The 26,888-nt window shown below is 43.1% G+C and overlaps 1 protein-coding gene across 1 annotated transcript in view; it reads left to right on the forward strand.

Annotated features, from left to right (window-relative positions):
- Positions 1 to 24,643, forward strand: part of MYBBP1A (MYB binding protein 1a) — a 54,459-nt gene extending 29,816 nt beyond the window's left edge. Inside the window, exons 16-26 of the mRNA XM_085879283.1 lie at positions 6,444 to 6,521; positions 6,704 to 6,937; positions 13,047 to 13,220; positions 13,312 to 13,469; positions 13,556 to 13,690; positions 14,636 to 14,762; positions 21,905 to 22,033; positions 22,173 to 22,358; positions 22,641 to 22,742; positions 23,278 to 23,402; positions 23,553 to 24,643. Of these exons, the coding sequence (XP_085735409.1) occupies positions 6,444 to 6,521; positions 6,704 to 6,937; positions 13,047 to 13,220; positions 13,312 to 13,469; positions 13,556 to 13,690; positions 14,636 to 14,762; positions 21,905 to 22,033; positions 22,173 to 22,358; positions 22,641 to 22,742; positions 23,278 to 23,402; positions 23,553 to 23,823 (1,719 nt within the window). The 3' untranslated portion in view covers positions 23,824 to 24,643. The remainder of the gene's footprint in view (positions 1 to 6,443; positions 6,522 to 6,703; positions 6,938 to 13,046; positions 13,221 to 13,311; positions 13,470 to 13,555; positions 13,691 to 14,635; positions 14,763 to 21,904; positions 22,034 to 22,172; positions 22,359 to 22,640; positions 22,743 to 23,277; positions 23,403 to 23,552) is intronic.
- Positions 24,644 to 26,888: the final 2,245 nt, after the last annotated feature.

A 26,888-nucleotide genomic window follows, 5' to 3' on the forward strand; every position in this document is an offset into this window, starting at 1 on the left:
AGTTTTCTAGTGTCTACGGAACCAAACAAACAATATATTTTTATAATGGTCTTCACAGCTCCCATTCTCCCTCCCCCCTCCCTTCTCCCAACATGATTAAATAGTGAATATCATTTCAAACTTACCCTGTGCATTGACAACCCCAGATATAACTTTCCCATCTGTTAAGTAGCAATCAAACCAGATACGGTGTCTGTCTGTCTTCCTCTGGGAAATCTGCCTGAATATTGGAAATGACGACATCGTCTTTCCGATTGCAGACATCCATTAAACAAATCACCAAGCCTACAATGTTCACACGAGGTAATCCCGCAAGATTCAAAGTCAGCTCACCGATGGGGATGATCAAGGAGGTCGGGTAGAACGCGCCCTTCCACAGGCCTTGTATGGGCCCACATCGCTGGCAGTTTTTGCAGTACGAGCTGCAACGCATCAACTTTTTGGGCCAGTTGATCAGAAAGTTCTGCAGATATTTTTGTTGTGTGGGCACACTCCTATCTCTCAGGTACTTTTCAAGTATTTTCAGATTCTTTTCGAAGCTTTGTGAGCCATTTTAGGTGACGATCCTTATCTGGCATGCACGATATATGTTCCCTGCCCCCAGTGACTCCTACATGTAGGAGTTTCTTTGTATTCATGCTGAGCATTCTAGGGTGGATTACCATATTTTTCGGCCAACAATTCAATTTGCCTAATTTTCCCATTTTTCTTTCCTTCATTCATAGGTAAGTCGATTTGGAGTATAAGACTAAGCAAAATCAACTACACGAATTAGCAAAAGTGTCAGCAGAACAAAAGAGGTATTAATTCCTCCCTGACAACACATCGCTGCTTATGGTACTTATTTAAATCGAGGAAGTGCATTTAGTATTTAAAACAAGTCTGGAGACTGCGATGGTTCACGAGCAATGTACAGTAATCCCCCGCGATATCGCGGTTCACCTATGGCGCCCCCGGTTCATCGTGGGTTTTCCCTTGGAACCTAACTAATTTTTTCTGCGGATTCCCCCGGTATATCGCGGTAATAATATATAAAATATAAATTATTTAAGCAATAAATTATAACACGTGGCGCTCGACCAGTCACACAACGCACGAGACAAAGTTTCGCTTGTGAACTTCGAATATTTTCTACGTTTTTTCTCCAAGCCCTACGATGCCGCCCAAACGCCCTGCACCTTCTTAGGCTTCTGGCAAGGAACCGAAGCGCCAGAGGAAGGTCTTGACGCTCCAGGAGAAGGTTAAGGTGCTCGATTATGCTTCGGGAAGGAAAAAGGTTTGCCGCGGTTGGACGAGCACAGCCAAACCGACCAGACCAGACAAGTCGATCTCCGGCACCTCAAACCCGATCATTGCCAAGCCGACCAGACCAGACGAGTCGATCTCCGGCACCTCAAACCTGATCATTGCCAAGCCGACCAGACCAGACCAGACGAGTCTATCTCTTGCACCTCGAACCTGATCATTGCCAAGCCGACCAGATTAGACAAGTCGATCTCCGGCACCTCAAACCCGATCATTGCCAAGCCGACCAGACCAGACGAGTCAATTTTTTTTTTTTGGGAGGCATCCATTCATCATGGATTTTCACTTCTCGCAGGAGGGGGGGGTTTGGAACGTAACCCCCGCAATAAACGGGGGATGACTGTACACGGTTCGCCTTTTTTATTTTTTGACCTTCGAGGGGACACCATGGGCAAACTGGCGGAAATCGGGAAAAACGTAAATGATGAAAGTTGTCGTACTCGAAGAACACTACATGCATACCAACTTTCATTCGAAACGGTTGAAAACCCTAGGAGCTCGATGCCCAATTTATTGATTATTTTGACATTTTCTAAGTTCGTGACCTTGTGACCTTGACCTTGCGACGAAAATGAAAAATCGAGCTCCGTCGGGCTATGCAGGTGCCATTGGGCTAACCAAATACTGAAACCCCTGTCAGATTCGACAAACCCCCTCGGAGAAGATGCAACTTGAAACCGGCTACCCCCTAAAAACACATGTTTTTTGGGCGTGGCTCTGCCCATAATGGGCGCAGCACGCCCATTCTCAGGAAAACACAACGAGATCATGATATAAACCTCGCATCCTAATTTTATCAAGATTGGATCTAAACCCACGGAGCTATGCTCGGGACAGACAGACACACACCCATTATGAATATAGTGATCACTTCATGGCTCGTGAACCAACAAGCGACAGAATCATTATATCAGCACTGGCTCATAGCGTATTACATGTAGTTGCAGTTCTCACTACTCCTTAATAAACATGAACATCTGACACTTATTGTAATGCAAGCACTCATTATTGTCCACCTAGCTTTGCAGCCACGATTAGCCTTCTTGGTTTTCTTGGTAGTCTGCAACATATCGTTCGCTTTATGCCAGTCCCGAATAAATTTCTTGCTGACACCATATTTCCTGTGCACAGCTGTATTCCCTCCATTTTCCTCAGCAAACTTTAATTGCTCATCCAATCCGCAAATGTTCCGGACAATGATTTCTCTGCAGTACAGTGAACGCCATTTTTAGTTTGAAAATTTTAAGTACCGGTACTCTTTTCTTCTCGACACAAGATTTGCCTTTGTAACGAATCTTCGTATTTCCTTGGTGCTGTGATCGCACCATCTTACTCATGGCAGCTTGGCGATGACTTCTCTACTCAGGATTCACCAGACAGCCCGTTCGATATCATGATCGGCAGTTTCATGTCTGGCGATGTTAGACTTCGAAGTGTATCTCGACACTGTTGAAATGGTAATGAATTGTCAGATTTTCATTTTTAGCAAGCTGCTTTTTATCCCTCAGCCCGAATTGGGCTGAAAAAGGGGTATTGTCATCATAGGCGTTGTCCGGGCGGGCGGGCGTCCGTCTGTCAACTTTTGGTTTCCCTCAATTTCGAGGAGAACACCTTGTCCGATTAAATCCATTTTTGCAGGGTATGTTGGGGTTGAGTAGAGGAAGGTTCCTTTCGCAAATGGGCGCATTGCGATTTTCAATGTGGCCTCCATGGCAGCCATCTTGAAATTGGTTTCCGTCGATTTCGAGGAGAATGCCTTGTCCGATTAAATCCATTTTTGCAGGGTGTGTTGGGGTTGAGTAGAGGAAGGTTCCTTTCGAAAATGGGCGCGCTGCGATTTTCAATGTGGCCTCCATGGCAGCCATCTTGAAATTGGTTTGCGTCAAGGGGCTGAGGGGTTACGCCCGCTTTGCGGAGCTATTTTTCGTTCTACATACAGACCATCTTCGTATGCCTAACTTGCATCGACGATGGCGTGTCACCATGCAGACCCCCTGTTTTCAGAGCAGGGCTTCTCGTGATCACATTCATCCCCATAACGGTACTTGAACATGCACGCTTCATCCATTATTCACCGACTAAGAGAAAGAGAACAAATAGTTGGCACTGATAACATCAGCATAACTTTTCCCCATGAATGTTGTCGTGATTGCATTCTGGAAATTTAGGTTTCTACTTTTGTAGAATTTAGCACATTTCACATGGGGCAAAGGTCATTTTGGCCATATATACAAGCAGCCATCTAAATTTTTTGATCTTTTGTATCCAAGAAATAGTTGTTTCAATGAAATCTCCACATGTGGAAACTTAGTAAAGAGGCTTTTAATTTGTGTTTCTATCTTGTATTGTTCCAGAATGCATTGATTTTCAATTCTGTGCCAGCCATCTTGAATTTTTCGAATTGTTCAAAGGTGCCAATTTCACACCCACCTGGATATTATTGTATTCATTCCAAAGAGAAATAATCGGTGAAGAAAAACAAACAAACCTTTAACCGCGAATTTGGAGTTACCCCCCCCCCCCCTACAATAGCTGCTAGCCAAAAACGATCGTGATCGAGAGTGCAATGCAAGTGAGATGGCCAAATTGTTCACCATGATTATTTGTGAGCTCTGATGACAACCATATACAGGGTGTTCCCAAAAGACAGACAATTTTGGTTGTTAATATTGTGGTTCTGGAAACTGCATCCCTCCAACACCAATGGCAGCCAACATACAGTGGTCCCCAGTGAGTTATTTCATTAATGTACATTCAGATAGTCCCTTCCTTCTCGTCTATTCGGTCGAACGGGACAGTGCGTTGTGTAAATCTCATAGCTAGGTCTGATTAAATCTCTGAACTCATTCCTATTCTTTTTTCTCTATTCCTGAGGTAAATCCAAGCAAGCGCTACGCTCGGACACCCATTGGTAAAAACCACAGCCAGTCAGGGAGGTATCGCCCAGCGGAGCACCCCCCCCCCAAAAAAAAAAAACGTACTGGTGGCGCGGCCGGGAAATCGTGCAAAGTATTGAGAGATCGTTAGCCTCATCTCCACTCCTTTTTCTCTTCATCAAATTCTCTTCATCGGTGTGCGTGTGCGCGTGCGCGTCCTGGTGCCTGTCCTCGCTTAAGTTAAGAGTGAACAAGAATTATATCGGGATAACTCTGCTCTGTGTCTGCTTTTGTAAGTTGCTTGTACATTGCCGCACCTTTCACATTTCTTCCTATTCCTGTTACCAATGACAATAAACAACATTCACTGTGCCACGTATCTTTCCTCGCCTCCGTTAATAAATCCTTTGTAAAAATGTTCCCAGCTCGTTTTTGTCTGTTCTTTCATTGATCCAGTATGGTCTGTATGCTAACTTAGCTGGGACTTTTTTTTTCCCCAACGATCCGTTCCTTTCAGCCGGTACGTCGTTGGCAGTGTCACTCTGCTGCATTTGATCCGGTAAAGTGATCCGGTTCGGACAAGGCGTACCGAGGGTGTGTCCCCCAGTAATTAGGTCACGTGATTAATTAGGTAACCCGATTAACCCATAGACGGGAGGACCCTCGGTCATGTTGAGTTATTTGTGTTCACGGTCGGTTAGCGACCCGCTGCATCACGGAATTATCTGTGTGTGATCGCCTGCAATTCCGGGGAGTCTGGTGGGAAACCGAGATGTCTCCCGCGGACTGCAGAGATCCTCCTACACCTTCGCCTCAATGCAGCTGCTACCAGGCAGAGGCATGCTGTGTGGGGTTGACGACTAACAAATTGTCGTCTAAAACCCCCCACCCGGTGGTCTTCTCACCCGACCCCCGGCATGCAACAATACATTTAGAACCACAAATGATAAAACACCATTTGGTTTAGAATTTAGATGATACAGAAACTCATAAGGTTTTGTGCACACCATCAATACACTTTAACGTGAGCTCCTTTTGTCACATGCAGGATATCAAAGTGGTACATGAGTTCTTGCCATCTTCGGTTCAACTCAGCATGCTTGCGTCCACCAGTGTGCATGCAGCTATGATCGAAGAATGAAGATCCTGCAGGTTTGCCACCTTGGTGTTGTAGACGACATATTTGACAAACCTCCACAGAAAAAAAAAATCAAGGGTGGGGGGTGGGGGGGTTACGTCTGGTGATCGTGTGGGGCCAGGTAGTTGGTCCATCTCAGCCAATCCAGCGACCAGGATTTTTTTTCTTTCAGGACAGCTCGAACTACTAAGGCCCAATGAGGGGGAGCATCGTCCTGTTGAAAAATGATATCGGGTTGCAGGTCTTCAATGTGTGGTTCGGCGAATCCTTCAAACATGTTCATGTAAATTGTTGAGGTCACTGTATCCTCTGCAAAGATAAATTAACCCACTAAGCGGTCATGGAGAAGACCACACATTGACATTTGGCCTGTCATGTATGTGTTCAATGACTACGTGGGGGGTCTACCGAGTCCCATGTCCTCACATTGTGCCTGTTGAACTTCTCTGATACATAAAAGCAAGTTTTGTCTATGATCATGACCTTGTTCAGGTAATCTTCATCATCCTCTACATGACTGAGAATTTCCCAAGGCAAACAACTTGGGTTTGGGTCCATCAATTGATTTGAGCTCCTGGAGAATCTGCACCTTATCGACATAACGCTTCAATATTTTATACACAATCCTTTGTACAGTGGTGGTTGGTAGTCCCAGTTCTCTGGATGTGTGTCAAATTGATTTTCTGGGACTTTGTTGAAATGATTCACGCACTCATTCAACGTCTGCTGCACTTGTGCTTGGTCGACAGTACCTTTTGTTTCTGATGACTTCCAGTCTCCTTAAACCCCTTGTACCACTCTCTGATATTCGTCCGCGATAGCGGATTCCTTGAACGGAAAATGTACTGAACTTGCTTGTCAGATTTCGTCTCTGAACCATTCGACGCAATGAGCCTTCTCCTGTGGAGTCGCCATTTTCTTTTGCATGAAACCACCATCAGACCTGAAAAAATATAAAATTTATGAGTTTCTGTATCATATAAAACAAAGGGTATTGTCATATCATTTGTGGTACTAAATATATTAACAACCAAAGTTGTCCAGGTCTTTTTGGAACAGTCTTATGATTCTTTCTGTTGGGTCCATTTGGGACTTCGATTTGCCTGTGGTGATTTATCTTCCAGGTGCTTGATCCTGACAAAGCTGGTGAGGAAGACCCTGCTGTCCTGGTGATGGATGATTCTGAGAATGCAGAAAGTGAGGTGTGTTGTGCATTTTCTTTCCTGTCATGTTTTTATGAGATTATGGTCTCGGATTAAATCTTGCAAATGTATTTATTGTTTCTTGTGAATGGTATATCATCCACATGCTTCATGTTTGCGTAACATGTAAATGGTCCATTTTAAGTGGAATGGGTACATTGACCTGAAGATATCGTTCTCAGGAGTTGGAGAGCGAGGGAGAAGGTGAAGAATGTGACGTGGTGGAAGACAATGATGATGATAACGACGACAATGACTCAAACAACACCGACAACGATGATGATGATGATGATGATGATGATGACGACAACGATGATGATGACGACAACGATGATGATGACGACAACGATGATGATGCATTGAATGAGCAATTGAAGTTAAATTTGATGCGGGTGTTGAAAGAAGGAAATGCTTTGGTGAGTACAAGGTGTTGGCATGTTTGTCATTTTTAGCACAGACACATGATCGTCTTGTTCTTCAGTCATTTGCAAATGCTTTTGAATGCTGTCGATTGTGCAGAGTGAATGAAGGGTATTTTGCATTTGTTTGTTGTTGGTGTTGTTGTTTTCTGTGTCCAAGTGGTAAGGACACTGCACTAGCATCTCAAAGGTTGTGGGTTTAAATCTGGCAAAGGCAAGTGTTAAGGATTCGGATTTCCACTTTCTGGAACCCTGAGACGGTCTCAAAAGAATTCTCGTGTTATTGCCTGATTTATTTTGTGTAAAAATCAAACTGGCTCACGAATGACCTTCAGGGAGGAAGTTTGTTGCCTTGCCTGCCTGGTCTGAATATAAATGTGGTTGTTTGGGTTTTTTTTGTGCCCTTGAAGCAATTTGGCATCGGCACAAGAATATGGCAAAAACTAACCACCAACCATGACCCACTTAACGAAACATGAGAGGGGAGTGCAACTTACTTATTTCTCCAATTAAACCAGTGTGGTACATACAGATGGGAGTTTTCCGTCTGCCCGATAGAAACGGGTCCTGGGGAAAAAAAATATTTGAGACTGAATAAATTATTATTTTTTAAAATTCATTTGAAATCAAGCACATGATGTGTGTGGTTCACTTGATGGATTTTATGCTGGAAGTCGAGCAAAGAAAAATCGAAGAAGTTTGAGAAGCTTCAAAAAAAAAAAACGAAGCCTGGTACAGTCTGGGTGCCAACTTGGCACTGCCAACTGAGTATCATATTCAGATTGATATGTAATAAGGTTTTGTCAATTAAGAACTTGTTTTCTTCATAGTCTCATCGTCGATCCTCATAGCCGTCCTTGACCTGCCTTCCTCGTAGCCGATATATTTTTTGCTGTCACAATTGATTAAACTTTTATATCATTGCTAAGGGTACTTGAAAGAACACACACACATACATACTTCTTCTTCTTCTTCTTCTTGTTCTTGTTGTTGTTCTTGTTGTTGTTCTTGTTGTTGTTCTTGTTGTTCTTCTTGTTGTTCTTCTTGTTCTTCTTCTTGTTCTTCTTCTTGTTCTTCTTCTTGTTCTTCTTCTTCTTGTTCTTCTTCTTCTTCTTGTTCTTCTTCTTCTTCTTGTTCTTCTTCTTGTTCTTCTTCTTGTTCTTCTTGTTGTTGTTCTTCTTCTTGTTCTTCTTTTTCTTCTTGTTCTTCTTCTTCTTCTTGTTCTTCTTCTTCTTCTTCTTCTTCTTCTTCTTGTTCTTCTTCTTCTTCTTCTTCTTCTTCTTCTTGTTGTTCTTCTTCTTCTTCTTCTTTTTCTTCTTCTTCTTGTTGTTCTTCTTCTTGTTCTTCTTGTTCTTCTTCTTCTTCTTGTTGTTCTTCTTCTTCTTCTTGTTGTTCTTCTTCTTCTTCTTGTTGTTCTTCTTGTTCTTGTTCTTCTTCTTCTTGTTGTTCTTCTTCTTCTTCTTGTTGTTCTTCTTCTTCTTGTTGTTCTTCTTCTTCTTGTTGTTCTTCTTCTTCTTCTTGTTGTTCTTCTTCTTCTTCTTGTTGTTCTTCTTCTTCTTGTTGTTCTTCTTCTTCTTCTTCTTGTTGTTCTTCTTCTTCTTCTTGTTGTTCTTCTTCTTCTTGTTGTTCTTCTTCTTCTTGTTGTTCTTCTTCTTCTTGTTGTTCTTCTTCTTCTTGTTGTTCTTCTTCTTCTTGTTGTTCTTCTTCTTCTTGTTGTTCTTCTTCTTCTTGTTGTTCTTCTTCTTCTTGTTGTTCTTCTTCTTCTTGTTGTTGTTGTTCTTCTTGTTGTTGTTGTTCTTGTTGTTGTTGTTCTTCTTGTTGTTGTTGTTCTTCTTGTTGTTCTTCTTCTTCTTGTTGTTCTTCTTCTTCTTGTTGTTCTTCTTCTTCTTGTTGTTCTTGTTCTTCTTGTTGTTCTTGTTCTTCTTGTTGTTCTTCTTCTTCTTGTTGTTCTTCTTCTTCTTGTTGTTCTTCTTCTTCTTGTTGTTCTTCTTCTTCTTGTTGTTCTTGTTCTTCTTGTTGTTTTCTTGTTCTTGTTGTTCTTCTTCTTTTTGTTGTTCTTCTTCTTCTTGTTGTTCTTCTTCTTCTTGTTGTTCTTCTTCTTCTTGTTGTTCTTCTTCTTCTTGTTGTTCTTCTTCTTCTTGTTGTTCTTCTTCTTCTTGTTGTTCTTCTTCTTCTTGTTGTTCTTCTTCTTCTTGTTGTTCTTCTTCTTCTTGTTGTTCTTCTTCTTCTTGTTCTTCTTGTTCTTGTTCTTCTTCTTCTTGTTCTTCTTCTTCTTGTTCTTCTTCTTCTTTTTCTTCTTCTTGTTCTTCTTGTTGTTCTTCTTCTTCTTGTTGTTCTTCTTCTTCTTGTTGTTCTTCTTCTTCTTGTTGTTCTTCTTGTTCTTGTTGTTCTTGTTCGTGTTGTTCTTGTTCTTCTTGTTCTTGTTCTTCTTGTTCTTGGTCTTCTTGTTGTTGTTCTTCTTCTTCTTGTTCTTCTTCTTCTTGTTGTTCTTCTTCTTGTTGTTCTTCTTCTTCTTCTTGTTCTTGTTCTTGTTCTTGTTCTTCTTCTTGTTCTTCTTCTTCTTGTTCTTCTTCTTCTTGTTGTTCTTCTTCTTCTTGTTGTTCTTCTTCTTGTTGTTCTTCTTCTTCTTGTTGTTCTTCTTCTTCTTGTTGTTCTTCTTCTTGTTGTTCTTCTTCTTCTTGTTGTTCTTCTTCTTCTTGTTGTTCTTCTTCTTCTTCTTGTTCTTCTTCTTCTTGTTGTTCTTCTTCTTGTTCTTCTTCTTCTTCTTCTTGTTCTTCTTCTTCTTCTTGTTGTTCTTCTTCTTCTTGTTGTTCTTCTTCTTCTTGTTGTTCTTGTTCTTGTTGTTGTTGTTCTTCTTGTTGTTGTTGTTCTTCTTGTTGTTGTTGTTCTTCTTCTGTTGTTCTTCTTCTTCTCTTGTTCTTGTTCTTCTTCTTGTTGTTCTTCTTGTTGTCTTGTTGTTCTTGTTGTTGTTCTTCTTGTTGTTCTTCTTCTTCTTGTTGTTCTTCTTCTTCTTGTTGTTCTTGTTCTTCTTGTTGTTCTTGTTCTTCTTGTTGTTCTTCTTCTTCTTGTTGTTCTTCTTCTTCTTGTTGTTCTTCTTCTTCTTGTTGTTCTTCTTCTTCTTGTTGTTCTTCTTCTTGTTCTTCTTGTTCTTCTTGTTCTTCTTCTTCTTGTTGTTCTTGTTCTTCTTGTTGTTCTTGTTCTTCTTGTTCTTCTTGTTGTTCTTCTTCTTCTTGTTGTTCTTCTTCTTCTTGTTGTTCTTCTTCTTCTTGTTCTTCTTCTTCTTGTTGTTCTTCTTGTTCTTCTTGTTCTTCTTCTTCTTGTTGTTCTTCTTCTTCTTGTTGTTCTTCTTCTTCTTGTTGTTCTTCTTCTTCTTGTTGTTCTTCTTCTTCTTGTTGTTGTTGTTCTTCTTGTTGTTGTTGTTCTTCTTGTTGTTGTTGTTCTTCTTGTTGTTCTTCTTCTTCTTGTTGTTCTTCTTCTTGTTGTTCTTCTTCTTCTTGTTGTTCTTGTTCTTCTTGTTGTTCTTCTTCTTCTTCTTGTTCTTCTTGTTCTTCTTGTTCTTCTTCTTCTTGTTCTTCTTCTTCTTCTTGTTCTTCTTCTTCTTGTTCTTCTTCTTCTTGTTCTTCTTCTTCTTCTTGTTCTTCTTCTTCTTGTTCTTCTTCTTCTTCCTCTCGTTAGGGGTCGCCACAGCGGATCATCCGTATGATCCGCATAGTGATTTGGCACATGTTTTATACCGGATGCCCTTCCTGACGCAACCCTGATCGCCTCTTCCGACACAGGGATATGGTACACCGATTTTAACCGGGGTATACACCGGCCCAGTACACTGGTAATCATTTCGCCGACCTCGGAAGGATGACAGGCTGAGTCAATCCCCTGGTGTATTAATTCAGTGGCCCAACGGGGCTTGAACTCAGGATCTTTTGTACCCCAAGCCGCTGCCCTATCCACTGTGGCAACACCAGGTTTACACACACACATACATACATACATGCATACATACATACATACGTGTGTGTGTGTGTGTGTGTGTGTGTGTGTGTGTACGCACACGCACACACATACGCATACACATCATGGCAGAGTCCATCAGCATTTGTTTATTTCCTTTGAAATAAACACCCAAATAAATTTGAGAATGCACACAGAGCACTTTGGTGTTACAATAAAACAAGGTACCAATCTTGACCAAATAGTGGCACATGACAGCACGACTTGAGGGCATGGACACTGATGCCATCTCGACTTATCTCTGAGGCTCGACAGGAGTTTTTTTTAAAAACCTTCTTCTATGAGGAAGGACACAACGTCCAGTAGACAGTAGGTACGTCTGGGTAAGATGAGGACAGAGTGGGATGGGTTGATTACACGAGGCTTAAAGGAAAACACAGTTACGACATTCTGGCCTATCTCGAGCAAGGCCTGTAGAGATCAGTTTTGTGGTGAGGGATGGAATGGAGGGGTGGGGGGGCATCAACCAGAGACTGACTTTTAAAATGTCCACCATGACTTTGAGGAAGAACACTACTTGGGGAGCTCATCCTTGAGATTGGCAAGACGTTTGCTTGCTTGTCTCAGGTTGGGCACAAACTTATTGCAAGCTTACGAGTGACCTAAAGTTCCCCTCAGTCTTGTTAGCGCTCCAAGTTGAGAAATTGAGCTGCTTGACCGCAACTGCCTCCCCACAAGATTCATTCTTGTAAAGGACTGCCAAATCTGCCAGTTACTGAAACTTGCGGTTTATAAAGCAGTTCCTCTTCAACAAGATCTGTGCAGAAGAATGTATTGGTTCCTGGTATAATTTACCCTCAAGGAGGTGCACAGTGTGTCTCTGAAAGGCACTTTCATTTATATATTTTTAATTATCAGGGAACCTCTTGGTTTGTAGCATATTCTTGTCTGATTATTTTTGCAAGAGAAAATTATCCGTCAGCATCTTTAGATTTGCCAAATAAATTGCATTTTGCTGTGTGTCCTGTGCTCCAAGTTGCTTACAATATTTTATAACGGAACTGAGTCGACTGTAATCTGTATACCTGAGAGAAGATTATAACTTGACGCTTCCTGCCGCTCCCTAGTGAGTGGGTGTACTCGTTCTATGAATTACACAATGACGTTATCTTCATTTTCCGTTTGCGAATTCTCTTCTACAACTTGCACAGCACACAGTTAATGCTCCCTGCCCAGCTCCGTTGATATAATCTCGAACCCGTTGATCATTGTGGTGCTCACATCATTTAGGATTTTAGGTGATGAAAACATCAATTTTAAATGTCTGATCTTCGTTGTGCTGTTGGTCACACAGATAGCTGTTGTCGTTTGTGTGAGACTTATCCAGTGTTGGCTGGTTGTGAGGATGAGGATATGGGGGTGGAGGAGGAGGAGGTGGTGGTGGTGGAGGAGGAGGCCCTTTTTGCATCCATGGGTACTATTTTGTGCGGTGGTTTTCAGTTTGGTACCCAATTGACTTGTTTTTGCACAGTGCTGACAGCCATGTTATACCTGATTTTTGAAAACTCGAATTGGTTATTTTTTAGAAGCTGAAGATGCCTTCAGAAACAACGAACACATGAATGATAGACATTGTTTTAATTCGACTTTTTAGACGAGGTGAACATTTTGCATGATGTTCGTTTTTAATTTTTTAACTTCTTCATCTGATCTGAGCAATATCCTCTTTTTATGAAAAAGGGAACTGATAAAGAATGATTACAAAAAAAAAAGAAAAAACTTCTAGGCTGTGAAATGTTTAATTTTTATTTTGGGTGTTGGGTGTTATGATGAAGATGTGAATGAGAGAGTAAAAGGCTAGACTGCTAGACTGACAAAGCAACCACAGTGTGAAAAGGGAAGGGGAGTGCAGGGGTTCACGGAGTGTTCAGAAATACTGGGGTTGTCTGTACATGGGCTGCCATGTTGTAAGATGGAAGGAAGAGCCAAGACAACAGAGTCGGTGAGTTTGGTCCGCATATAAAAGGAATGGGGGTGGCATAAAGCTTTGCCTTGGGATGTGTAATAAGGTACACTTTCTGGATTGTAAAGGTTTTCCAGGAAATTGTTCGGTTCTTGGCGGTTTAAATGCAGCTTCTGTGTGATGGTGCGTTAGGGTGGAGAGAGTAGTGACGAGGGTGAGGAGGAAATGGACGATGAGCAAATGATGGCGATAGATGCCCCGCTGTCACGTGTGTTTGCCGAGCACAAGCGGAAACGTGAAGCACGGCGTGTGGAAGCGGACAATGCCCGGGGTGTTCGTCGCCTTGAAAGGGAGTTTCACATTAAGGTGAACCATTGTGTATCGATGTTTGGCAGACTCGTGTCTGAAGAGTTCGATCGCTCGACTGACTTCCTGCTCTGGTTGCTTTTATTCCCAGGTTCTCGACCTGCTGCAGATTTTTGTTTCACGAAATTCCTCCTGCCCAACCATCTTTTACTTCATGAAGCCCCTTCTTGCTGTGATCCGCTCTGGTATGAGACGAGATACAGATCAGCAGGAGCAAGAGTACCTGCGGAAGGTTGCCAATGTCTTCATGTGAGCACCCGGCCTGCTGTGGCTTAAGTTTCATGGTGAACTTTAATCTGCTTGTAGGTGAGAATATTCTGTGGCTCCATTTGCAGGGCGATCTGCAGATCTCGACCGAGTCCACGGCATTTTGAAAATTGGTTGAAGGAAGAGCTTCACAACATGCTAGCAAATTTTGTGCTGTGGGCTGGGCGACAGACCGACCCATCAGTCGGCTCGTACTATTTCAGGTTTGGCCTCTGCCCGGAGCGATGACCTCTGTGCATCCATTTTAATTATGTCCTGGTTAAGCTTTAGGCTTGAGAGTTAGTTATATCAGGGCTTCTTCAAATGGCAGATTTGTTTTATTTTTTTTTTTTTTTTTACATGATTTGATTGATTATATAGTGGACTTGATTATCCCCACACTTTTTGAAAAAAACGACGGGATATTGTAATCAGCTCTGTCTGTCTGTCTGTCCATCACGCTGTCTCCTAAACAATTGGGCAGAAATTCACCAAACTTGGTAATTTTAATCACAACATGGCAAGAAGGTATGAGAGCAATATTATTTTTGGCCCTGCCCCCCTGGGGTGGGGTCAAATGGTGAAATACCAAAAAATGAAATGATCACATTTTAAAACATTTTCAAATGAAACTTTGTGTCTGGAATCAGCATTGGGGGACGCATTAAATATGTAACACTTTTTTCTATCTGACCCTTGGTTTATGCCCAGGGAGTGAGGATGTAGGGTCACAGGGGTCAAAATGGTGGGGGAGGGGGGAGTTGATATTGGGTCATTCCTGGTGGAACTTTTTCACATCTTTAAACTTTACTTGAGGTAGGAAGTGTGGGGAAATGCGATGGCACCCCCATTTCATTCCATTCTCATGGTGTAACTGTTCAGCCACTTTGGTATAATTCACTTCACTTTTTAAAGTCGTGTATTGTCACAAAGTACTGGTATGTTTGGCCCTTTTTTGTACAAACAGCAAGGTGTAGAGTGTCAATGAAAAATACAAGTTATGGGTATGCATGAGTTAGTCTGATCTAATATGTTGATTCCCAAACTGCTTCAGAACTTCTTGTTTTTTATTGTTAGGATCAGGAAGGCATGTATACACGCATCACAGGACAAGTATGCTCATGATATGCATGTTTGATCATGTTTTCTCATTTCCCACTTTCCTTCAGCGGATCGTTGTTCCTGCTTCGTGTGCTGCGGGGTGGATGTGATGCAATGCCATCAGATCCTTTTGGTTTTGAAGCGATTGGAAAGGAAAAGGAAAAAAATGTGGCCAAAGGGGAGAAAATCCATACGGTGAGTGGTTTCGTTCTGTTTACTAATTGGTTAATTTTTCCTCGATGCAATGATTTTGAAAATAAACATTGAATGAAAACATTGCCTTTTTAGGCCATTTAATCCTCTGGTGAAACTTCCAAAATCCAGAATCACTGCTCAACTTCATTCATCCATTCCTCTTTTTTTCCTGCTTATGGAAGCAACTTCCACACTCTCTTCAATCTCATTCTTCCCTCCAGATCTTCAAGACAGCTGTTTACCACAATCTCAGATCATCCCCAATCCACAACCATGATCTTTTCTACTCCCATTCACCCAAACTGGACTGGGGGGGGGGGGGGGAGTGGCTCTCATATTTCACAATTTTTTTGCAACCACTGGAGATTTCGAATTTTCCTCTAATTACTTTTTTTTCTCTCCAGGGTCTTGCGCACTTTTTAATACCACATACATTCAAATCCGACTTACTGTTAAAGTGTCACATGACAATTAGTGGTCACATGTCCTAAAAAAAAAACTGCAATGTACGCCAAACGCATGTGAATAAGGATTACATGCATTGGGACACTGATGGTGTAAATTAATTGGCCTGTAATTACCTCTGCCACCTAATGTGAAGGAGGTTATGTTTTCATCCCTTTGTCTGTTTGTCTGTGTGCACAATATCTCAAAAAGTTGAACACTGATCTGGATGAAACTTGGTGGACAGGTTGGGTGTGTGACAAGGAGGAATTGATTCGATTTTGGTGAAGATCCGAATCTGGATCTGGGTACAATCATTATCGATCTACATATTGCTAAAACTCTCATCTTATATGTATGTATGTATGTTCCCGAAATACAGCCAAAACTGTACACGATAGCGCAAAAATGTTCGGCCCACCTTGCTCACCATTCACCTGCCGTGTGCAGTAGCAAGTTTCGTCAAAATCGGGCAACGAAAAAATTATTAAAAAATCAATTCCCGATTCAGTCAAGCACTCTTCGGGAGAATTTGATCAATGGAAACAACCTCAGTGGTATAGTTTGCTGAAGCTATCTTTTTTTTTTGGAAATGATATTTTTATCAACCGCTGTCACAACGGGAACCCAACAGGTTCATGGATTGTCTAGTATATTACTAAAACTCTCATCTTATATATATCGATGTATGTATGTTCCCAAAATACAGCCAAAACGGTACACGACAGCACAAACATTTTAAGGCCACCTTACTCACCATTCTCCTGCGGTGTGCAGTATCAAGTGTCGTTAAAAGTGGGCAACAAAAAAATTATTAAAATATCAATTCCCGATTCAGTCAAGTACTCTGGGAGAATTTGATCAATGCAAACAACCTCAGCGGTATAGTTCGCTGGAGCTATCCTTTTTTTTTTTCTTGAAATGATTTATTTTAAAATCTCAAACATTTAGTCTAGACAAAAAACGATTTATTTTTAAGCATAAAATAAACATCGCCATTTTGATGTAATACTTCCGTGTTCATTAATAAATAAAATTGTGTTTCGAAGATTTCGCACAATAATTTCTTCGACTTTCTTTTCTCTGTTTTTTTTTTTCACATTGACGTGCAATATCAAGTTTCGTTCAAATCGGGCAATGACAAAAAAAAAAATTTTTTAATCAATTCCCAAGTCAGTCAAGTACTCTTCGGGATTATTTGATCAATGCAAACAACCTCCGCGGTATAGTTCGCTGGAGCTATCTTTTTTTTAAATTTTTTTGAAATGATTTTTTTTTTTATCAACCGCTGTCACAATGGGAACCCGACGGGTTCACAGGTCGTCTAGTTTAATTTTAAAAGTGATTCTTCACCATTGATAGGGCCAAAAATGATATATAGCATGATATTTCAAAAATGTATTGTGCCCAATATGTTCTCGTGGATCCTTCATTATGTGGCGGAGGTCTTAGCATGTTGTCTCAGACTTGCTGAATAATTATGGAATTCATTTTTTATTAATTTTTGTATTGCGAAATCACAAGCTCTTTTATCAGTTGTTTTTTTTCCTAATAATGGTTTCTTTTTCTTTTTTATCCATCTTGTCCACCCAATGTGGCCTCTTCTCCCACTCATTCCTCCCCCACATCCATTATTTACCCAAGTCTCCCTCTATTTTGTCCTTCAACCCTGCTGTTCGTGTTTCCCCCTCTCTTTCGACTGTTATTTTTGTTCCGTTATGTCCTGTTTTGTTCTGTGTTCTTACTCCTCCAAGAGTTTTGACTCTGTATACAAAAATAAAAAGTTGTGTAAACCCAGGTGACTAGGATTATGCGTAAACTGCAGGTTTTTGGTGACGAAAGCAACTTGCCATGAAAAGGATAAGTTGGAGTCAACCGCGAACAACTGGGTGTTCCAAAAAGACCTGGCCAACTTTAGTTGTGAATATATTTCGTTTCACAAATTATACGATACCCTTTGGTTTATATGATACAGAAACTTTTCTTTACTTTAAGGTCTGGTGGTCTAATGTAAAAGAAAATGACAACTGTACAGGAGAAAGCTCAGTGCGTCGATTGGTTAATCGACATGCAAGTTCAGCATAATTTCTGCACAAGGTATGGAAGGAATCGGCCATCACGGATGAGTATCAGAGAGTAGTACAAGAGGTTTAAGGAGACTGGAATTTATCACAAACAGAAAAGTGTCGGTCGACCAAGCACAAGTGCAGCAGACATTGAACGAGTGTGCGAATAATTTCAACAAAGTCCCATAAAATCAATTTGACACACATCCAGAGAACTGGGACTACCAATCACCAATCTACACAGGATTTTACATCAAAGACAGGCTTTATAAATTGCAGATTGGTGCAGATTCTGCAGGAACTCAAACCAAATGCCGGACCCAAACACAAGGTGTTTGCCTTGGAAATGCTCAGACGCATAGAGGATGACACAAATTACCTGAAGAAAATCATGTTCACAGCTGAAACTTGCTTTCATTTATCGGGGATGGTCAACCAACACGATGTGAGGATCTGTGGCTCTGAAAACCCCCATGTGGTCATTGAACACACATGTGACACAATGAACACATCCAAAGGTGAATGTGTGGTGTGGCCTTCTCCATGACTGCTTGGTGGGTCCATTTATCTTTGTAGAGGATGCAGTGACCTCAACAATTTAAATGAACATGTTGGAAGGATTCACATTGCCACAAATTGAAGACCTGCAACCTGATAGTATTTTTCAACGGGATGGCGCTTCCCCTTATTGGGCCTTCGTTGTTCGAGCCGTCCTGAATGAAGAATTTCCAGGTCACAAGATTGGCCAAGACGGACCAGCCGCCTGGCCCCCACGATCACCAGACATAACCCCCTTGATTGTTTTTTCTGTGGGAGTTTGTCAAAGATGTTGTCTCCAATACCAAGGTGGCAAAACTGCAGGATCTTCGTTCTCAGATCACAGCTGCATGTGCAATCATGCTGAGTCGAACATGGCAAGAACTTGTGGACCGCCTTGATGTCCTGCGCATGACAAAAGGAGCTCACATTGAAGTGTATCAATGGTGTGCACAAAACTTTGAGTTTTTGTATCATATTGTTGTGGGTCGGTGGCGAGAACGACCACTAGGTGGGGAAAGCTTGCATCATCTCCCACCAAACTCCCCGGAATTGTAGGCCGTCGCTCGGATAACTCCGCGAGCCGGCGGGTCGTTTAACCGACCCTGGTCGCCAATATTTCAACCGCGTAGCGTGGGGTCTATTTGTCTATAACCAATTTACCTAATTAACTACGCGATTTCGACTACCGGGGAAACCACGCCCTCGGCACGTCTTGCTCGAACCGGGACACTCTACCGACTGCAGTAGAGTTCCAACTACCGGCTACCAACTCCGGTCCGGGTGCAGCCGAGCGGAAACTGCCAAAGCCCTGCCGGCTGGAATGAACGGATTATCGGGGATAACCCCCCGCCTAACCTCAGATCCGAACCATGCTGGACCAATTCAAGAAGGGACGGAAATGGACTGGGAACATTTCTGTGATTATTTATTTACAGTAAATGAAGACACAATGCAAGACTTAACACGAATATGCAAGCAAGGAGAGATTTACAACGATTCAAACACTTAAACAGTTTCTACTTATAAGATGGGCCCACACATAGACATACACACAAAATGAAAATAAACCCAGAGTCTTTATTGGACCCTCGCAGCCGTGGAGAGACAAGCTGGGGGTCAGAGTTTGGTGGATACCTGACCGTCGGAGGAAGGGCGTGCTCTGCGATGCGGCACGTGATAAAGGTCGTTGGTCCGGTCCCGTTCGCACGTGGGAGGCTCGTGGCGGAGTTCGGGTGGTGAATAATCGGGGTCCACGGAGGGGGGTCAGGGTCGCTCTGTCCTTCCTTGTAGAGGGCCAGCAGAGACATGTTCGCCGCCTCAATGGCCCTCTGCTCAATCCTCGTGACAGCAAAAACCTCTTCGTAACAGCAACGTTGACCTCCTGTGACCACTCCGTGTAATCGCCCCTCGTAACCACCCCTTCGCAACAGCAAAAACCCTTAAGAACCTCTCGGAACTCTCTCAACACTCCAAAAGACCAACCAACCTCAGAGAGTGCTTGGGAATTTATGGACCTACCTCAGCGGGGAGGGGCCTTGGTGAACACACCTCGCTGTCCGCCTCGGATTGGACAACTCCTACGGCCCACCTTTCCGGGGCAGGGCCTTGACCCCTGCCGGGAAACCCCAGACACTCCTCCACGTGGGCCCACACTCGACGAGTAACAGTATCAATGCTGCAACGGCCCCTGCCGGAAAACCCCAGCCAGTCTTCCACGCGGGTTCATACTTGACGAGTAACAGTATCAATGTTGCACAGGCCGCCGTGCAAGAGTTACAACATTTGTGGAAGGAACGTTGGTGGAAGCGGCAAGGAACGGCTGCAAGACCCTGCCTTGGCAAGTCAGAGTGCTTGTAGACAGCAGTGGGTAGTGGATCGTGATGGGGGAATGGAATGGTTGTTGGTTGTTCGTTGGATGTAAAGGCCCTGTCACACCTTGACGATTTAGCCGGCGTATGCCTGACGTATGAAAAATTTGGCTAAAACGCTGGCACACGTCGAATACGTTATGGGTAAGTTTTGTATACATTAAGAGCACGCTGGCATATGTCAGTACGCCGAGCTGTTAGCCAAATTTTCCATGCTTGAAATTTTTTGATGTATGACTCACACGTTCTGCATAATGCTGGCCATAAGTTGTAGGCACATTACGCGATCGTTGACACACGTCGACACACATTACTTGTAAGTTACTCATAAGTCAAAACACGTCAAGCTAATGGTTAGCGTCAGTGTTTCAGACTCCCTGTTTTTTTTTTTTTCTTTTCTTTTCTTTTCTTTGGTATGAGGGTGATGTTGACACTTCGATTTCTCATGCGGTTATAATATAATATAATTAATAGGCTGCCGCTCAACGATTTAAATCATAACCGCACTAGAAATCGAAGTGTCAACATCACCGTCATACCAAAGAAAAGAAAATAAACCAGGGAGTCTGGAACACTGACGCTAACCATTACCTCGACGTGTTTCGACTTATGAGTAACGTACAAGTAACGTGTGTCAACGATCACGTAACATGCCTACAACTTATGGCCAACGTATGTGGAACGTGTGTCATACGCCGAGTACGTGGAGAAATTTTCAACATGCTGAAAATTTCTCGACGTACTCGGCGTATGACAACGTATGCCAGCATACTACGACGTATGCCAGCGTACTACGACGTATGCCAGCGTGCTCTTAACGTATACAAAACTTACCCATAACGTATTCGACGTGTGCCAGCTTGGTACGGCAAATTTTTCATACGCCGGCATACGCTGGCTAAAACCTCATGGTGTGACAGCAGCTTCACACTTCGATGTCTTGTGCGGTTATGATTTGAATCGTCGAGCCACAGCCTATGAATAGCCTACGCCACGTGATCGTCGGCAATACGCTGCCGCGCGCTATGCATAAGTTAGACTATCGTTGGGCATAGGTTGTGAACGCCAACAACATGCTCAGCATTCGTTGGTATAAGTTATCTATATGTGATTGAAACGTTCTGTGTACATAACTAATATGTTATGCATACGTCCAACACGTTATTATACGCCCAAAACTTTAAAAAAGCATCAATAGTTCAGCGTACGCTAGCGTTTTGCATACATTTTGATAACTTGCCATACGCTGGCTAAAACGTCAAGGTGTGACAGCCCCTTAAAGATTGAATAACCTCACTAAAAAGAAATCGCAATGCACGCCTTTGATTCTCCCACTAGACAAAAGGAAAGGGATCTGACTACACACATACTTAACGACATAACTGACTTTTGGGACATCTGTGTGTTGAATGCAAATGGTGTCCAGATCCGAAACAATATAAACCAAAGTGCATCAATGTATCATTTGTTGTTCTAAATATATTAACAATATATTTGTTATATTAAATATATTAACTAAATATATTAAATATATTAACAATATATTAACAATATATATTAACAAAAATCAAAGCTGTCCATGTCTTTTTGGAACACCCTGTATGTTTTGCTGTTCGCTGTTAGAGTGCTCGATGAGGCACAGCATTCAGACCCCTCCCCCCCCCATCCCTGCAGCTCAAGACCTGTGAACCAGCTGGTATTACCATTACTAATCCAATGGAAGCGTATAATTATCCTGGCATTTTCTGGGTTTCCAGAATCTTAGAATCCAAATCCCTACTACTGCTGCCATCCGTTTGTCTACCAGCGAATAAACTCTTTGAACATGGTGTACAGTGCAACTTGGTTTATTGTTGTTAAGTGTGCTTTCCAGCAGGAGTGAGGAATTTTAATGCGCTGTGCTTAAGGATTCAACTAAAGTATGAGGCCTAGTTTTGTGCTGATTCGAACAAATCTTCATGAACATATAGCAAGCTTCACGTCCTTATTGAGCAGGGCAATCGGAGTTGACTCAAGAGCCAACTCTAAATGTCTTGGGTCAGAGGGTAACTTGAGGATGAGACGTGCACTTGTCACACAATGTCGATTGCAGTGTCCCTTTCTAATTGGGCAATGACAGTGGGTGACAAAGTATCCTCTGCTTTAAGTATTCCACTGGAGAGATGTTTGCTTTCCATGTTTTGTGGATGTAATATAAATAAAGTGTGTTGTTCTCGCACCTCAGGATGGGGTGAGCTATATTATCATGGATAGAGTTATTGCCACATATCGCTCTGCCCTCGAGCAGTTCCTGACACGACGGAATAGTTCCTACAGCCTGCCCATGTTCACAGACCTGGTACATCGCTTTCCGGTACGAACATGGAGCAGTAACTGTGCCATTTTAATATGATGGCCAAATTGTTTTTGATTTTAAAAAAGGGTGATGGACATTTTATCGCCTTGCATTGATGTCACAGTTCTTCACTGACTCGTTAACAAACCACCTTTAGGAGATCAGCCTGGAGTTGCTAGAAACTCTTGTATCTATCCTGGAGAGGTCCTGTAATAATCCTCATCACCAGGCCCACACATGCCAGCTACTGCTTCACATCCTGCAGCCTCGATCTGTTTACTGTACCATGTCTGCCACGCGGCTCTCCTCTCTCCTTCGCAGTATCGTTGCTGCACTCGTAAAGGCAAGTCTACAGTTAATGTTTTGCCTTTTTAACTCGTGTTGATGTGATCTCAGTATCAAGAATGAATGAGCACAGAATCGAGGATACTTGTGCAAAAGAAAAACTGTTTTGGATGGATGATGATGCTGCATTCTAGATGTAGTTCAAAAAGAGGTTTCTGCACCATTTTAATGTCGTTGTTCTTGATTACAAGTATCAGCTTCTCCACTAACAAGATGGGGAGTGTACCTCATATAGCTTCTTGATATCCTCCCTCCCCTGAAGCCTTTGTTTCCTGTGCAGTTGTTTGGTGACGTAAGCAGCCTGCGGCTGAAAGCTGGTCGGGACGCTGTGGTGCAGGCCACAGGGCTGGCTGCATTCTCTGTCAGGGTGGCCCAGAAAGAGGTATTGCATATCGCAACTTGGACATGGTTCTTGAGACGGCTTTGCAAATGTCCCGCTATGATCTTGTTGAAATGTATTTGTAGAGAATACAAATTGATCATTCTCCATTGCATTGCGGCCTTTGTCGTTTTATCAGTGCCTTTGAACCCTTATTACCAATCAAGGTGGCTGTAAATCTTGCATTGTGTGTTCGTTCACTGGCTTACGTGGCCACCTGCTTTGTGGCCAGTATTGCTGGTTGTGGGGTTGTTGAGAAAATTATCAACTTTAGAGTCTGAAAAATTAAACTTCAATATTGTTTATTTTAGGAATATATCACCAAACAATATAAATTTCTAAGTTGCCAAAGTCAAAATTTCAAACTTGTGCTGGGAATGTTTTAATAAATTAATGAGTAACAACCAGTTCGTATACAATTTACATATTGGAGGCCAGTGGGGGAATAGAGGGGCTTGGGAGTTGGGGGAGAGGGAAGAGATTTGGTAATTTTGCAAATGCTTAATTTGTTGTTTTACCTCATGACTCCCACCCTGAGGGCATAAATGTGGAAACGGATGATCTTGTGCCGCTTTTGCAATCGCTGCTCCAAGTGGACAAGCCCGAGGTTCCTCAGCAGGTGGTCTCCAACGTGTGCAATGTTCTGCGCCTGCTGGATATCCCGTACGTATCCAAAGTTGTGCATTCAAAAATACCTGAAGCCACCAAATGCTGTGAAATCGTGTTTAACCTTATAATTCCTGACTATAATTAATGAGGAATTCATATTTTTGATTATTGAAAATCTTAATCCATTTCGTTCTCAATACCCAGATGCCCTGTAAATGAAAAAAAGACAAAAAAAAAGAAGAATAAGAATCAGGTGATTTCAGACGAGCCGAAGATTTCTCACCGGCAGCAGAAGCGGGGTTTCTTACCTGAAACGAAGAAGAGGAAAAGACTTGATGAAGACGAAGAAGCTTCGAACGCTGCCGCCAAACTGACGACAACCAAAGGAAAGGTCAGCATGAAAGGAAGGCCAAAGAGCAAGGAACCACTCGGGAAAGAGAAAGAGACAAAGTTGTCAAAAAAGGACCGAAAGTGACAAGCCGGCAGCACCGTGTGCGGAGGTGTCGAGATGCAAGAGAGACCCGCTCATCCGAGAAGCACGAAAAAGAATAGGAAAAAGGATAAAAAATAAATGTTTCTGAGGAAAGGGCGTCTCGAGTGAAGAGCATTGCTGCTGAACACTGCCGAGAGAGATTGTATTTCAAAAAGAACAATTTCTGAATAATAACCAAATCTCGGCAATTTCTCGTGCTTGTGTCATTGTGCACAGAAAGAACCAGCGATGGCGAACCTCGGCATCGCCATGCCGTGTTTGTAAGGTGCATCTCTTTAAAATAGAGTGATGTGTGTTGGTTTGTTTGTTATAAACGTCTAACTGTTGACATATTTGGAGATGCTATTCGTTGTGGATTTTTCAATGAAGCGATATCTTGTGGTTTCTTGCCTCCTTGTTTCCTTTGGTGCCTTGTACTGACATGCAACTGGCCCCTGATTACAGCTGTTTAGAGATATCCAAAGCTGTTGGTGTAAAAACTAATTTTAAAGCCTGAATATTTGGGTTTTGCGGTATTCTGAGCATTGCCTTGTTTGTTTGTATAAATGTGATCTTCATTGCAAGTCTGCATCGCAGAACAAAATGAGTCCCGTGGTGTTCCCTCAATACCACTGCAGTATTCACTTCACATCGTTGGGGTTATCCAGGCCACCATCATCACTAGGAGGGCAATTTATCATTGAAATATCCAAAATCTCATTTATAAACTTGATTGCATAATCTTTTGCATCAATACAGAGTTTGTATTTTAGTGGAATTTTTTTTCTTTTGTCATGTGATTATAAACAACACTGATGTTTCATGGTGGAGTTATTTGAGGGGTGGGAGGGGGGGGAGTTGGTTGGTCGGTCGTGGGGGAGGGGGAGTTGGTTGGTCGGTCATGGGGGGAGTTGGTTGGTCGGTCGTGGGGGAGAGGGGGAGTTGGTTGGTCGGTCGTGGGGGGAAGGGGGGAGTTGGTTGGTCGGTCGTGGGGGGAAGGGGGGAGTTGGTTGGTCGGTCGTGGGGGGAGGGGGAGTTGGTTGGTCGGTCGTGGGAGGGGGAGAGGGGAGGAAGGATTGGTTGATCATGCTGAGGTGACTGAGAAGTTCATTGGTTGTGTTGTTGGGGGGAGGGAGGTGGCAGCAGGCATGGTGAGTGGGGAGGGAGGTGGCAGCAGGCATGGTGAGTGGGGGAGGGGGTGGCAGCAGGCATGGTGAGTGGGGGAGGGGGAGTTGGTTGGTCGGTCGTGGGGGAGGGGGAGTTGGTTGGTCGGTCGTGGGGGGAGAGGGGAGGAAGGATTGGTTGATCATGCTGAGGTGACTGAGAAGTTCATTGGTTGATCATGCTGAGGTGACTGAGAAGTTCATTGGTTGTGTTGTTGGGGGGGAGGGAGGTGGCAGCAGGCATGGTGAGTGTGGGAGGGGGGTGGCAGCAGGCATGGTGAGTGGGGGGGGAGGGGAGGAGTTGATTGGTTGTGCTGGGGGGGTGGTGGTGGGGAGGTGGGTTTAGCTGTTTCCAAGGGTGTTGGTGATACCTTGCCTACTCTAAACAAAAAGCACCATGGGATCTTTGTTGTCCACCAATGACCTGAGGTTGGTAGATGGTCCTTCAGCTGAACGTCCTGATGGATAGTCACGTTCATGAATCACGAATCTCCCTGCATGCCAAACACCAGGGTGATGGCTGGGATTCGATTCCAGGCTTGTTTTTTTATTTTATTTTGTACGAAGTCGAGGCTCGTGTAAGAGCTAACACAGAAACGTACAACAAGGCAGGACATAAGAGGGGCAGGAGAGGGAAGCACAAAATAATGGGGAACAAAGACAATGGGATATCTGTGGAAGGGAGAGGGACGGGGTGGGGCACATGGAGTCAAAAAGATGGAACTACAGGGATTTTGAGGAAGGAAAACAGGGAATTTGAAGGAGGTGGGTTTTGGGTGGATTAACGGGGGTAGTAAAGATCATGGTTTTGGATTGGGGAAGATACGAAATAGTGGTGAACAGATGATTTGAAGACCTGGAGAGAGGAATGGGATTGAAGAGAGTGTGGGAGTTTGTTCCAAAGGTGGGAAGAAAGAGGAATGAAAGAGTGAAGGTGAGCAGTGATTCTTGATTTTGGCGGAATTTGAGCGCCGTGAGGAAATATAGGGGGGACAGATAACCAGAGCAGGTGGGGGGGGGCAAGCCCAGAGAGGAGACTATAACACAGAAAGACCACCGACCTCCCTCCAGTGAGAGACCCAAAGACTTGGCTTCATCGTGGGAAATACCAATGATCCTAAAAGCTTTGGTTTCCACAGCGTGAAGTCGAGCTTGGTGTGAGGCAGGAGCACCAGCCCAGAGTGGGAAGCAGTACTCCATCCGACTGCGGATTAAAACTTTGTAAATGGTTAGAAGCTCAGGTGTGCCAAGAAAGGACTTTGCACGGCAAAGGATTTCCAGTCGTTGACTGGCTTTGGAAGCCAGCTTGGAAACGTGGCTTTCCCAGGAAAGATCGTGGCACATGGTGAGACCCAAAAGCTTGAATGAAAGGTCTTCTTCAAGGGGATTGTTGAAAAAATGGATTAGAGTGGGGGGGGGGGGTAGGTGGGATCCAGATGGTCCTTTCAAAGACAAGGTGAGGATGTGAGATTTGTCAGGACAGGCTTGACGGTTCAGAGGAAATGTGCTTCCTCTGGGCTATCCTGTCAGCTCAACTTAATTACCAACCAATCTATACAATGGTGGACTGGCCATTGTACCATGGCAAATGGGCCCCACATACCCACTTTGCATGGGCTCCTGTCAAAATGATCCCCAAAAATTACATTGACTTTTAAATTACTCATCCATGTTTCATATTGTTAAGGCTGTGGAAATTCGCATTACACCATAAAGGGCCCCCAGGTGAGATATCTTCATCGGAACATGTGAGGTTAGCCCAAACCCGTTGTATAGAGGGAATTTATGTGATTCATCCGGGCTGCGACGCTTTGAGTTAGCCATTCTTTCTTTCTCTATTGTTATTTTCGACCATTAAGCCGCCAACAACGCAAACAGCCACTACCCTTACCTTCACAACTCCAT

The sequence above is a fragment of the Eptatretus burgeri genome, chromosome 4 (genome assembly GCF_056783735.1).
Source record: "Eptatretus burgeri isolate ZD-2024b chromosome 4, Ebu_testis_v1, whole genome shotgun sequence".
Taxonomy (NCBI): domain Eukaryota; kingdom Metazoa; phylum Chordata; class Myxini; order Myxiniformes; family Myxinidae; genus Eptatretus; species Eptatretus burgeri.